Consider the following 13,298-nt stretch of genomic DNA (forward strand, 5'->3'; position numbering starts at 1 on the left):
CACATGGGACCAGACATATTACCGGGTCACCTGAACCCCGATGAGATAGCCCACGACCGTGCGCGAGGTTTCGAATGCGACGGCGGGATGCTGTCTCGGGTGAGTTCAGGAGAGCTCGTCCACAGTGATCCACTAGTTACTTTTCATGAAATCACGTCTCATTGCAGAAGGAATAGGCAGAGTTTCCCCTTCCCGCATCATAAGATCAATGGGCCACTAGCTAGCACGCTCCGCATGCTCCAGACGGGGTCCTACCCCTCTAAGGGCTTTCTGAACATGCTCCCCCCGGACATTGATACACTCTGCCGAGATTGCGGCACTGAATTTAGCTCATTAAATCACATGCTCTGACAGTGCCCTGTTACAGTATTTTAACCGAGAAGATTGTTGTGTTCATATAGGAACTAGTACATAAGATGCCGATTAATGAGTTAGCGATAAGAGGGAAAATAGAAGAATTCCAGATCAAGCTACACAACAGGTATTCGGCTTTAACTCAGGAAGAGGACCTTAGTGTTGAAACAATGAACGACAGTCTTGTGGGCATCATTAAGGAGTGTGCAATGAAAGTCGGTGGTAACTCCATTAGGCAGGATACCAGCAAACTATCGCAGGAAACGAAAGATGTGATCAAGAAACGCCAATGTATGAAGGCCTCTAACCCTACAGCTAGAATAGAACTGGCAGAACTTTCGAAGTTAATCAACAAGCGTAAGACAGCTGACATAAGGAAGTATAATATCGATAGAATTGAACATGCTCTCAGGAACGGAGGAAGCCTAAAAACAGTGAAGAAGAAACCAGGATTTGGCAAGAATCAGATGTATGCGTTAAGAGACAAAGCCGGCAATATCATTACTAATATGGATGAGATAGTTCAAGTGGCTGAGGTGTTCTATAGAGATTTATACAGTACCAGTGGCACCCACGACGATAATGGAAGGCAAAATAGTCTAGAGGAATTCGAAATCCCAAAGGTAACGCCGGAAGAAGTAAAAAAAAGCCTTGGGAGATATGCAAAGGGGGAAGGCAGCAGGGGATGATCAGCTAACAGCAGATTTGTTGAAGGATGGTGGACAAATTGTTCTAGAGAAACTGGCCACCCTGTATACGCAATGCCTCATGACCTCGAGCGTACCGGAATCTTGGAAGAACGCTAACATAATCCTAATTCATAAGAAAGGAGACGCCAAAGACTTGAAAAATTATAGACCGATCAGCTTACTGTCCGTTGCCTACAAACTATTTACTAAGGTAATCGCAAATAGAATCAGGAACACCTTAGACTTCTGTCAAGCCAAGGACCAGGCAGGATTCCGTAAAGCCTACTCAACAATAGATCATATTCACACTATCAATCAGGTGATAGAAAAATGTGCGGAATATAACCAACCGTTATATATAGCTTTCATTGATTACGAGAAAGCGTTTGATTCTGTCGAAACCTCAGCAGTCATGGAGGCATTACGGAATCAGGGTGTAGACGAGCCGTATGTAAAAATACTGAAAGATATCTATAGCGGCTCCACAGCCACCGTAGTCCTCCATAAAGCAAGCAACAAAATCCCAATAAAGAAAGGCGTCAGGCAGGGAGATACGATCTCTCCAATGCTATCCACAGCATGTTTACAGGAGGTATTCAGAGACCTGGATTGGGAAGAAGTGGGGATAAAAGCTAATGGAGAATACCTTAGTAACTTGCGATTCGCTGATGATATTGTCTTGCTTAGTAACTCAGGGGACCAATTGCAATGCATGCTCAATGACCTGGAGAGGCAAAGCAGAAGAGTGGGTCTAAAAATTAATCTGCAGAAAACTAAAGTAATGATTAACAGCCTCGGAAAATAGCAGCAGCTTACGATAGGTAGCGAGGCACTGGAAGCGGTAAGGAAATACATCTACTTAGGGCAGGAAGTGATCGCGAATCCGGATCATGAGACTGAAATAATCAGAAGAATAAGAATGGGCTGGGGTGCGTTTGGCAGGCATTCTCAGATCATGAACAGAAGGTTGCCATTATCCCTCAAGAGAAAAGTGTTTAACAGCTGTATGTTACCAGTAATCACGTACAGGGCAGAAACCTGGAGGCTTACGAAAAGGTTTCTACTTAAATTGAGGACGACGCAACCAGCTATGCAAAGAAGAATGATGGGTGTAACGTTAAGGGATAAGAAAAGAGCAGATCGGGTGAGGGAACAAACGGGAGGTAATGACATCTTAGTTGAAATCAATAAAAAGAAATGGCCATGGGCAGGACATGTAATGAGGAGGGAAGATAACCGATTGTCATTAAGGGTTACGGACTGGATTCCAAGGGAAGGGAAGCGTAGCAGGGGGCGGCAGAAAGTTAGGTGGGCGGATGAGATTAAAAAGTTTGCAGGGACAACATGGCCACAATTAGCACATGACCGGGGTAGTTGGAGAAGTATGGGAAAGGCCTTTGCCCGGCAGTGGGCGTAGCCAGGATTATTAATATTATTATTATTATTATTATTATTATTATTATTATTATTATTATTATTATTATTATTATTATTATTATTATTATTATTATTATTCTGAGGATGAGGATGATGATGATGATTACGCACTTGGAGCTGGTTAGTCTTGTTGGGTCATGCGTAACCATGCGTAAACTCGGGAAATAACCAGAAGTTTGTTTCCGAGAAGCCACTTGGTTTGAAACACGAATCCCGTTTCCGCGCATCGCGCATCCCTAAACATGACGAATCACCCGGCTCACCTCGGAGGATGCCCTTGATGACTAGAGGCAGGTCCACATTCTTGCGCAGCCAGTCGATGTCATCCCAGCTCTGGCACGGGTCCCACTCATGGCCAGGCGTGCCACCTCGAAGACGCAAGAAGCTGCGATGAGAGAGAGAGTGAGAAAGCACTTTATTTGCACCCGGCAGAGAGTATGGGTGAACGGGGTGAGACGCGGCTCCCCCTTTCAGGAATCGAGCTCTGTGGTCACCGAAATCAGGTACCGAGACTCAATTAAATATGCCTCATGTTAACCTAGCCCTAGGTACACATTACGTAAGCTTAGATAAACCTAGCCCCATACAAATAAAGGCAGAAACACAAATAAGTGCTGCAACTGAAAGGGCCAACAGCCGCCACAAGATCCAACGGACTCCAGAATAGGGTTACCGACCACCAATTTTAAGGCCGATAAAGAACGCTTTTATCATCATGGTCAGCAAAGAGGCCACGCACTGCCTTGAGTCTGACGACGAAAGCGCGTTGAAACTATGTTATTTTGCAATTTAGGCTAGCGGCAACAAGCATCCCGGAGTAGTTAGTGTAGGTGTGGGCTTCCTTCGCGTTCGCGATTATTGCGGAATTGTTTGATAAATGCATAATATCAAGAACACTGGACCGCATGGAGGATGGCACGTTGTGCTTTTTCTTAAACAGAGATAAAGTGTTGTCTGACAGTGATGGAGATGGCCATTAAGTAAACAAATTTACATCCTGTGAAGGTAAAGTTCGCTGATTTCTTTCTCCTAGCCGGAATCGAAGGCACTTTACATTTTTCTAGCCGGAAAATCGCGCCTGCGTTGAACTTTCATTTTGTTTAGGAACTCTAATGTTATTTTCAAGGTATTTTTCCCATTTGACCCCATAATAAGTGAATGCGCGTTCGCTTCGAGGACGTTTAGAATCGCGACAAATAGTGCCAAGTGAATCATGTGGGAGTTCCTTCGGTCTACCGGGGCGCAGTCGTAGCTGTGCCTAAGGCTCCGGACTTATTGGCCATTGCGAGGAAAACCTCTCCCAAATGCCTGCCCCTCGACCCGCGCGCCGTTTTCCCCGGGCGCCGCGGCCGCGTCCCGCGACGTCATGCTACGCGGCCCTGCGATTGGGTCGTGGGGCGTGACGTAGGGAAGAAGCCCCGACTGGGGACGATTGCGGTGCGCGGGGGATTCGTGCTGCGAGAGGGACGAGCGCCGGTCACGAGAGGCAAGCTGCAAGGTACGTGAGCGACTAGCTATTTGTGTCCCCAACGCCCCGGCCTGGGGACGTTCACGTGCTTTGTTAGCTTGCGTAAGTGTGACTTGCTGAGTGGCTTTGCGTTCCGCCCTTGCGGTAGCCGCAGGCGCTCAGTGCATCACATCTTGCGTGTCCGAACCGTCGCAGACCATTGTCGGTGACGGGAAGCGCTAGGTAGCGTTTGCGAACGCATTTCGGCCCGCGCGCGTAAACCATTGTTCGACGCGGCGTGTAACCCGCCTTCCTCGCCATCGGGAACCGCGGGCGCCGAGTGTACTCCGTGTGTTTGGGTGCAGTCTGGTACATGTTGGCCATTGGTGATCAATAAACGCCTTAACTGTCCTGGACGCCGTGTGTTCCTGGGAGAGCGCCCATGCGTACGGCCAGAGCCGTCCAGGTCTTTCGGCTCGGTGCTCGAACCTGCGGTGGGTCTATCGCCGTGCGCCGTCGTGCCGCGTCGTGAGGCTCCACTTCTCGGGGGCCACTTGGCGACGCCGTGCGCGGAGACGTACTGTGAGCCCACAATCATCAACACCAACATCATCACCAGCTTGGCTACGCCCACTGCAGGGCAAAGGCCGCTCCCATACTTCTCCAACTACCCCGGTCATGTGCTAATTGTGGCCATGTTGTCCCTGCAAACTTCTTAATGTCATCCACCCACCTAACTTTCTGCCGCCCCCTGCTACGCTTCCCTTCTCTTGGAATTCAGTTCGTAACCTTTAATGACCATCGGTTATCTTCCCTCCTCATTACATGTCCTACCCATGTCCATTTCTTTTTCTTGATTTAAACTAAAATGTGATTAACTCGCGTTTCTTCCCTCACCCAATATGCTCTTTTCTTATCCCCTTAACGTTACACCCACCATTCTTCTTTCCATAGCTCGTTGTGTCACCCTCAATTTAAGTAGAACCCTTTTCGTAAGCATCCAGGTTTCTGCCCCGTAGGTGAGTACACGTAAGACACAGCTGTTATACACCCCTTTCTTGAGGAATAATGGCAACCTGCCGTTCATGATCTGAAAATGCCTGCCAAACGTACCCCAGCCCATTCTTATTCTTCTGATTATTTCAGTCTCATGATCCGGATCCGCGGTCACTACCTGCCCTAAGTAGATGTACTCCCTTACCACTTCCAGTGCCTCGCTACCTATCGTAAACTGCTGTTCTCCTCCGAGACGGTTAAGCATTATTTTATCTCTCTGCAGACTAATTTTTATACCGAGCCTTCTGATTTGCCTGTCCAGATCAGTGAGCATGCATTGCAGTTGGTCCCCTGAGTTACTAAGCAAGGCAATATCATCAGCTAATCGCAAGTTACTAATGTATTCTCAATTAACTCTTATCCCCACTTCTTCCCAATCCAGGTCTCTGAATACCTCCTGTAAACACGCTGTGAATAGCATTCCTGTGGCTGTGACCGTCGCCGCGCGCCGTATGCCGTATGTGCGACTGAAAGCAGGCGAGGGATACCGACAAACGCGGCTCAATATGGCGCGCCCGAAGGAAGAACGCGAAGAGCAAGCGCGTCTTCCATCGCGCGAAAGGCCGTGGCGGGATGAGAGGGGGGAGAGGGCGTGAGGGTCGACGTTCTACTCCCGCAGCAACTGCGCATTTTGCGACCGGGCGCAAAGGGAACTGACGATCACGGATCAATCTCCCACGTCATACATTGAGGGTAGCGGGAAGGCAGAGCGGGAGGGAGGGATGGAGCGGCTTCGGCTTTGCCAACAAATGCGTACTTTGCCCGGCCTCGCGCGTCTTATCTTGAAAGCTATCTGCAGACGGTTCACACCTCTGTGCGTGCTGTGTTCTCGCAGCTCTTGTATTGAAGCGATAGACAGCACGAAGGTCACTTCGCTCGCTGCAGCTGCCGCGCTTGCTCAGGTCAACGTTTTGACAGTGAGTGTCCGCGCGCATTGAGTGGGATGTGTTCATGTTTGCCTGTGTGCACTGACACCATGCTTTTTAATTCTATTAGCAAGGGACTGTTTCCAAGTTGATACGGCCAATAAAACTGCCATCCTTACTTCGTATAGCTGTCTACTAATTTGCTATCGCAATCGATGCTTCGCTTTTCAGGCGAAACTGCAACTTTTTTCTCTTCCTCGTTTACTTCGACACGCCGGGTCGTTAGACCAATTTTGTTGGTCCCATTAGGGTCGAATTACAGGAAGTCGACTACCAGGCTGCGGAAATAGAGGATGGGTCAAATATAAACAGGATTTTCATTTACTATTTTTTATTTGCGATCAGAAATAAACCAAATGTACATTATTGTTCTATGTAAGCTCATGATTTAGAAGTGCTTTTTTGCAGTGGATTGGTAACTTATTGATTCAGCCAGCACATAAAGACGTGGGTTGTCTCAGCAGCCAGCTCCACACGTACTCCTCCACTGCATCGTCGTCGTATCGTTGGCCTCTCAAGACTTCTTTGAGGGTCGCAACGAGGTAAACGTCATAGGGCGATACGTTGTGCTATGGGGCGGGTGTTCGAGTTGTTTCCAATTTATTCCTCTTAATTTTGCATAAGTGACAGGGGCAGTGGGGTTTTGTGGTGAGATGATCACAGTAATATGCAGCTTTGATGGAGTGACGATCGTGCGATAAATCGTACGACAAATACCTGAAGCAATGTAACAAAACCAGCCGGCTGCTCGCGTCCAACAGACTCCCCTACCTAACACGCCCTCAGTCGGCAACGTGTACCATTCGGTAGAACGCATCCTACAACAAAAGTCCCGTTTATATTTGATCCACCTTTACTGAGCTTCTTTTCGAATCACAGGGTCCGTAAACTTTTGCGGCCGAGTGTACACATACTGCCTCACGGCTGCACAGCTTACGCATGAGCTGTTGCGGTAAAATTCCGTAGAAATCCGAGCTGTTTTTCGACGTAACGTTCTGCTAATCGAATCCCACCCTTGCGGATGACACGTGTGCACCCTTGTAACGCATACTGACGATCACTCACGTCTCTCCGAAGGCTTCTGCCACTGGGTCGGTGACCCCGGGTGCGGCCTTGCGTCCGACAAGGGGGGCGTCTAGCGTCACGACAAGCGCTGCGAAGCCGCAGCGCTGTGCGCGCAGGGCTTCCTCCAGCGTTATGGAGCGGTCCTTGCGGATATCCAGCTGCGCCCAGAGGACGGCGTCGGGGCCTGCGGCGGCTGCCATCTCTTCCAGCGAAGCGGAGTGCACCACGCTGACAGCCATCACGGTCTTTGCCTCACGAGCCGCTGTCGGTATAGAACGTAACAGTCCCGGACCACGCACTGTCAAGGTTGGGCTGTTAATCTAGGACGTCATAACGTCTTCGTAAGGTGTGATATCTCTGTCGTTTCTGCTATGACTGCGCGGTGCAATGCGACCATCACACGTGCAGTTGACCGTGACTGCGGCGGAAATCTAACGAGTCAGCAGTAACGCACCCGCCACAATACAAGAACAATGTCCGAACGTGCTTTTCTGAAACTGTGCAGAAGTATCAGCCTAGGTACGAGTGTTCCAGGTGAAAACTCCACATCCTTGCTGCTTTTTCTTATCCCAGTGCTTACAGAAAAACGAAACCATCGCAACCATTTAAGCTTTGTAATATCCAGTGCTAAACCGCGGAGCAAACTACAGAAACATTATTTTGCGTCGTGGGAACTTCACGTATATTTATTTCCTGGAGCAGAGGCACTGTGAACGTGTGCAAGTTGAAAAAAGAGAGAGTAGCAGCCCCTGTGTTTGAATAACACGTGTTCATAATTGAAGCTCGCGATTCATACAAGCGCCAGGGCTCACGCATAAAAAATGCTGTAAACAACTACGCTTAGCTCACAAAAACAAACTGTATGACTTTAAGAAAGCTTCCAATATACCTTTGAGGAATAGCCCTCTGATTACAGAATGGATTCTTAAGCGCCCAATAGCACAGATTATTTCTTGTTACTTGGGCGCAGAAGCTGTCTGACTTTTATTCTCCAAAGGAAACGCGACATACCTGAAAGGAAGGTTGAGTTAATATGGACACCGGCTCACTCTGGGCTGGAGGGCAACGAACTTGCCCACCAGTTCGCCCGAGAGATGGAACACCGGGTTGAGGAAGATGAGCCACAGTCCATATTTACTTACAGAGACATTACGAACCATTATAAGACGGAGAGGCGCCGTTACCCCGATCCTCACAAATCGCTTAGCAGAGAACAGCAAGCGATCTACAGGCAAATACAGGCAGGATCCTTCCCGCACCCTTACCTTCTAAACAAGATGTACCCGGAGAGGTACGAGAAGGATTGTAACTTCTGCGAAACTCATTTAGGCACGCTCCAACACGTCATTGGAGTATGCAATTTCATCAAGGCGATCCCCCCACCTCTTAACTGCCCCACTACCCTACCCCATGCCTCATCCACCCTTACCGAGCGATGGGAGACCTTGCTAACCAGCACCGCCCTGGAAGACCAGCTCGTCCTGATCTCCAGGGGCCAGGCGGCTAGGGAAGCATATGGGTCCCGTGAAGAGGGAACCACTTCCATCAACGGCGTCTAAGAAGATGTCGAGCTCGGCTCAATAAAGTTGTTTCTCTCTCTCTCTCTCTCTCTTTCGATGCATTTTACCCATTCGATACCAACCGCTCTACCATAATCTCACTTAGAACATGACAGACCAGGTGGACGCACACCTCCGCACGGTACTAAATGTATCACTGCAGCACGATCGTACTGCTGATTCCCACACTTGTTATTAACTACTAGAGAAATGCTGAATGTAATGTATAATGTTATCCCTATTTCTTTCTAAATGAAGTTCCAGCTTCGCTTGCCCGTCTTTCCTGGCGTGATTTTTTTTTTGTCGGCGAGTTAACAAGATATCTTTAGGGCCAAATTTCTGCTTATCTTACTTGTCTGTCGACACATGCCCAAGTGCTTGTATCAGTTCGGTTACATGCCCAAAATGGTGTTAGCATTGGAATAAAAAGTTGTGTGGAAAAACAGAAAAGTACGTTGTGATCGACATGAAAAGAGCACCATGAGAAAACCACTGCCTGATGTTTTATTACCATTACGTGAGCCACAGAATAAAATTTTAATGATGTAAAATTGGTGCATGCACTTTAATCTGTGTTTGAAACTCGAACACTCTTACGAAGGCTTTGACCGTACAGCACCGGCCCCTGTCCTCAACGTGAAGATTTCGACACCGCCTGGTTAACAAGTCCGTTGGATACTTACATCAGAAATGGCCTAGTGGTTCAAAGAGCACGAACGCGCTTCTTTTTTTTTATATCAGCTTATCATTTGTAATTGTGGACATTGCGTACAGGCATGCTTCTATGCGTGCTCGATGCTATTTGCCCGAGTACCTCTCACAACGGCGAGCTCGGCATCGGGATGCACGATGCAGTGGGCCGCGGTCGGAGCGATGCCGACGGGCATGGACACAACCCTGTTCAGCAGAGTCGTCTGGGTGTTCCTCTTCGAAGAGCCCGAGAGCACTCTGGGTAGGAATCGCCACCTTCAAAGCACACAAAACAGAATGAGCAATTTGGGTTAGTCTAGAAGGAATCGCAGAACAATCATATCAGCCCGTTTCTTCATTTCATTATCCCGTGTTACGTTTCGCCTACGACGCGCGGTGTAGCCGGCGCGGATGCAACGGACGCCGGGGCTTCGTTCAAAGCGGCGGACATTTTGGCCCGTTTGGAGCGGCCGCGACGCATCCCCGCCGAGCGCGTCCCGGCATGTTCAGTGCCACGTGTCTTTGTGTGTGCGTGTGTGTGTGTGTGCCCACGCTTGTCAAAGCGCGGCAGCCGGGGAGAGGAGCTCCCCAAGTGTGAAGCGAGGAGGTGTGACTGGCGCCGGCCCGGCTGATGCGTCACTACACTCGTCTCTACATGTCTCTCAGCTCGTCCGTGCCTCGCTGCCACGTGGTGTCATCCCGTGACCTTCCTTCTTGCCCGCGACGCCAAGAGTATAAAAGCAGCTGCCCCCGGACGCCAAGGGAGAGGCTCCGAATTCTTCCGTCGAGAAGCGTGCTCTCCCGTCTCTCCACTTCGGTCGACCTGGCCGGCCGCTCTTTTGCGATGCTAGAATAAACAAGTTGTTCTGTTAGCAGTCGACTCATGCTTTGCTCGGACCTTCGGATGCTTCCAGTTATGCCCCAGGCCGCCAGGCCAACGCTACCCTTGGGGCTTGCGACCCATTTGCAACAACTCGTGCCAGCGGTGCGACTGCAATAACGGGTGTCAGCACTGAGGTGCCAATAGCTGGTGCCATCGGTGGGATTCCAACAGCTGGTTGCCAGCGGTGAGATCGCGACAACGGAGGCCAGCAGCGAAGATATGCGGTTGACTGCATGCTGAGCAGCACAACGACCATCCGGGAGCAGTGCAACGAGCCCTGTGTGATGACTGGTTGCCTGCAGCGGAACGACTGCGCTGAATTCTTGGCTGCGAGGTTTGGTGAGTGCGGGACATTCTTCTTCTGAGTTTTGCCAGGCTTTTGTTAGTGTCAGAAACAGAGCTGGTAATTGTGGTTGTCGTTGCTGCCGGGTTAGTTTGCGGCAAGACAATAGTAGGCAGTAGAGAAAGCAGCATTCAGAGTAGCCATGGATTTGAAGTCGTTGCGCAAACCGAAATTGCTGGAGCCTGCAAGAGAGTTGGGTCTGGATGTCTCAGACAAACTCAGAAAACCAGAACTGCTAAGGGCTATTCTTGAGTTAGAAGCTGAGGATGACGAGCTGTCGGAATGCCTTGAGACCATTGAGGAGAGGGAGACGGCAAAAAGACAGGAACGCGAACTTAAACAACAGCAACAGCGAGAGCAACAAGAGAAAGATGAGCGTGAACGAAAAGAGCAAAAAGATGAGCGCGAACGAAAAGAGCAGAAAGAAAAAGAACAGCGCGACCACGCTTTGGAAATGAAGCGTCTCGAGGTAGAGATGGAACGCGCTCGTAATGGAAATCAGGCACACGGTGCAGGACAACGAGTATTGTTCAAAATGACTGACCTGATGCGGCCGTTTAAGCTTGGAGAGGACATTGGTTTGTTCCTGGTTAACTTTGAGCGAACGTGCGAGAAGCAGGGGTTCTCTCGGGAAACGTGGCCACAGCGCTTGCTCACTTTGTTACCCGGCGAGGCGGCCAACGTAGTCGCTCGCTTGAATAGAGAGGAGGCAGAGGATTTCGACCAAGTGAAATCGAGTCTGCTAAAAAAGTACAGGCTGTCCGCGGAGGCGTTCCGTCGGAAGTTTCGAGAAAATGAAAAAGGCAAAAGTGAGTCATATACAGAGTTTGCCTACAGGCTAATGTCAAACATGCAGGAGTGGCTCAAAGAAGAGAAGGCGTTTGGTGACCACGAGAAAGTTCTGCAGTGTTTCGGGCTGGAACAGTTTTCTAGTCGGTTACCTGAGGACGTGCGGTACTGGGTCTTGGATAGGCCAGACGTTAGTACGGTGGCTAGAGCCGCTGAGCTAGCCGAAGAGTTTGTGACGCGTCGGGCTCGCGGAGCTAAGGGCGGTCAAAAGGGTGAATTTGGCTCTAAGTTTGAGAGGCCAAAGTTCACGCCCATGCGAGCAAAGGGGGACACACGTAGTGCGGATGCGAGTGAAAGCAGTCCGACCGAACGTAAGGAGACGGCGGCTGCCGAAGCCGAACGCAGAAAGCGGTTCGAGACGAGGCAAGTGCGCGTGTGTTATACGTGCCAAAAGCCGGGTCACTTTTCGGCGCAGTGTCCGGAAACAAAAACAAAAGTCGTGTTTTTGTCGTTATGCAGCACTGACGAGAACATGAAGCTTCTCGAGCCTTACATGCGAGACCTCCTCGTGAACAGGAAAGAGTGCCGAGTGCTTCGCGATTCCGCAGCTACAATGGATGTAGTTCACCCCTCTTACGTAGAACCCGATATGTTCACGGGCGAGTGCGCATGGATCAAGCAAGCCGTGGAAGCTCATAGCGTGTGTCTGCCCGTAGCAAAAGTGCTTATTGAAGGACCTTTCGGAGCACTTGAGACGGAGGCCGCAGTGTCATCTATGCTGCCCCCCCAGTACCCGTACCTATTTTCGAACAGGTCCGATCACCTCCTGCGCGAGAAGGGGCTTTTGTTTGGTGAGGCTAGCGTTCAGGCCTTAACCAGATCGAAGGTTCGGGAGCTCGCTGCAAAGGCGGTAGTTGCGGGGCCGACGTTGTCGAACAATGAAAAAGGGTCAGAGGCGCAGCAAGCTGATATTCAGAGCACGCCCGAACTGAATAAAATTGAGCCTGTAGCGTTGAAGGCACCAGATACTGGAGAGGAAATGCCCGATGCGGGAAAGTTAGAAGAGCTATCTGCAGATTTGCTCATCGCGCCTACGTCAGACGGACTTGATAGGTTGCTAAAAGTCAGCTGGGCGGCTTTGATAGCCGAGCAAAAGAAGGATGGCAGCCTAGAAAAGATATGCTGCATTGTCAAGGAAGGTATCGCCAAGAAAAATGCTCGCTTTGTGGAAAGAGGTGGGGTCCTGTACCGGAAGCATCTAGACCGCAGGGGAGTGGAGTGCGATCAGCTGATCGTGCCTCAGTGCTACCGTCAGGATCTGTTGCGCTTGTCGCATGGAGGTTCGTGGTCCGGACACCTAGGAGTTAAGAAAACTAAGGACCGTCTCTTGCAAGAGTACTATTGGCCAGGGTGTTTTCGGGACGCAGACCAGTTTGTGAGGACATGTGACACCTGTCAGCGGGTGGGCAAACCAGGGGACAAATCGAGGGCGCCGTTGAAGTTGGGACCTATCATTACGGAGCCTTTTAGACGGCTCGTTATTGATGCAGTGGGACCTCTGACGGTAACAGCCACGGGGTACAGACACATATTGACTGTGATCTGCCCAGCGGCAAAGTTCCCTGAAGCAGTGCCGCTTAAAGAACTCAGCTCAGTTGAGATAGTCAATGCACTACTGTCCATATTTGCGCGAGTTGGTTTTCCTGCGGAAATTCAATCAGATCAGGGCACAGTGTTTACTAGCGCCTTGACGACAGCCTTTCTCGAAAGGTGCGGGGTAAAGCTGTTACACAGCTCAGTGTACCACCCCCAGTCGAATTCCGTTCAGAAGCTCCACTCCGTCATGAAGCGCGTGTTGAGAGCCTTGTGGTTTCAACAACAAACTGACTGGGAGCTGTTTCTGCCTGGGGTGATGTTTGCATTACGGACCGCGCCGCATGCGGCTACGGGGTTTTCGCCAGCTGAGCTAGTGTACGGTCGCTCGCTGCGATCTCCGCTTCGCATGCTTCGAAACGGATCACTGCCCTCTCTAATGGCTGCAGACTATCTCTTTCACAAAT

The 13,298-nt window shown here is 50.0% G+C and overlaps 1 protein-coding gene across 2 annotated transcripts in view; it reads right to left on the reverse strand.

Moving 5' to 3' along the window:
* LOC135896300 (2-Hydroxyacid oxidase 1-like) overlaps positions 1–13,298 on the reverse strand; it is a 129,804-nt gene that overhangs the window by 29,256 nt on the left and 87,250 nt on the right. For both annotated transcript variants that reach the window (XM_065424656.2, XM_065424655.1), the window contains exons 3-5: positions 9,348–9,499; positions 6,975–7,236; positions 2,744–2,865 (exon numbers count right to left, since the gene is read on the reverse strand). In XM_065424656.2, the coding sequence (XP_065280728.1) occupies positions 2,744–2,865; positions 6,975–7,236; positions 9,348–9,499 (536 nt within the window). The remainder of the gene's footprint in view (positions 1–2,743; positions 2,866–6,974; positions 7,237–9,347; positions 9,500–13,298) is intronic.

This window comes from Dermacentor albipictus, chromosome 3 (assembly GCF_038994185.2).
Source record: "Dermacentor albipictus isolate Rhodes 1998 colony chromosome 3, USDA_Dalb.pri_finalv2, whole genome shotgun sequence".
Classification (NCBI taxonomy): domain Eukaryota; kingdom Metazoa; phylum Arthropoda; class Arachnida; order Ixodida; family Ixodidae; genus Dermacentor; species Dermacentor albipictus.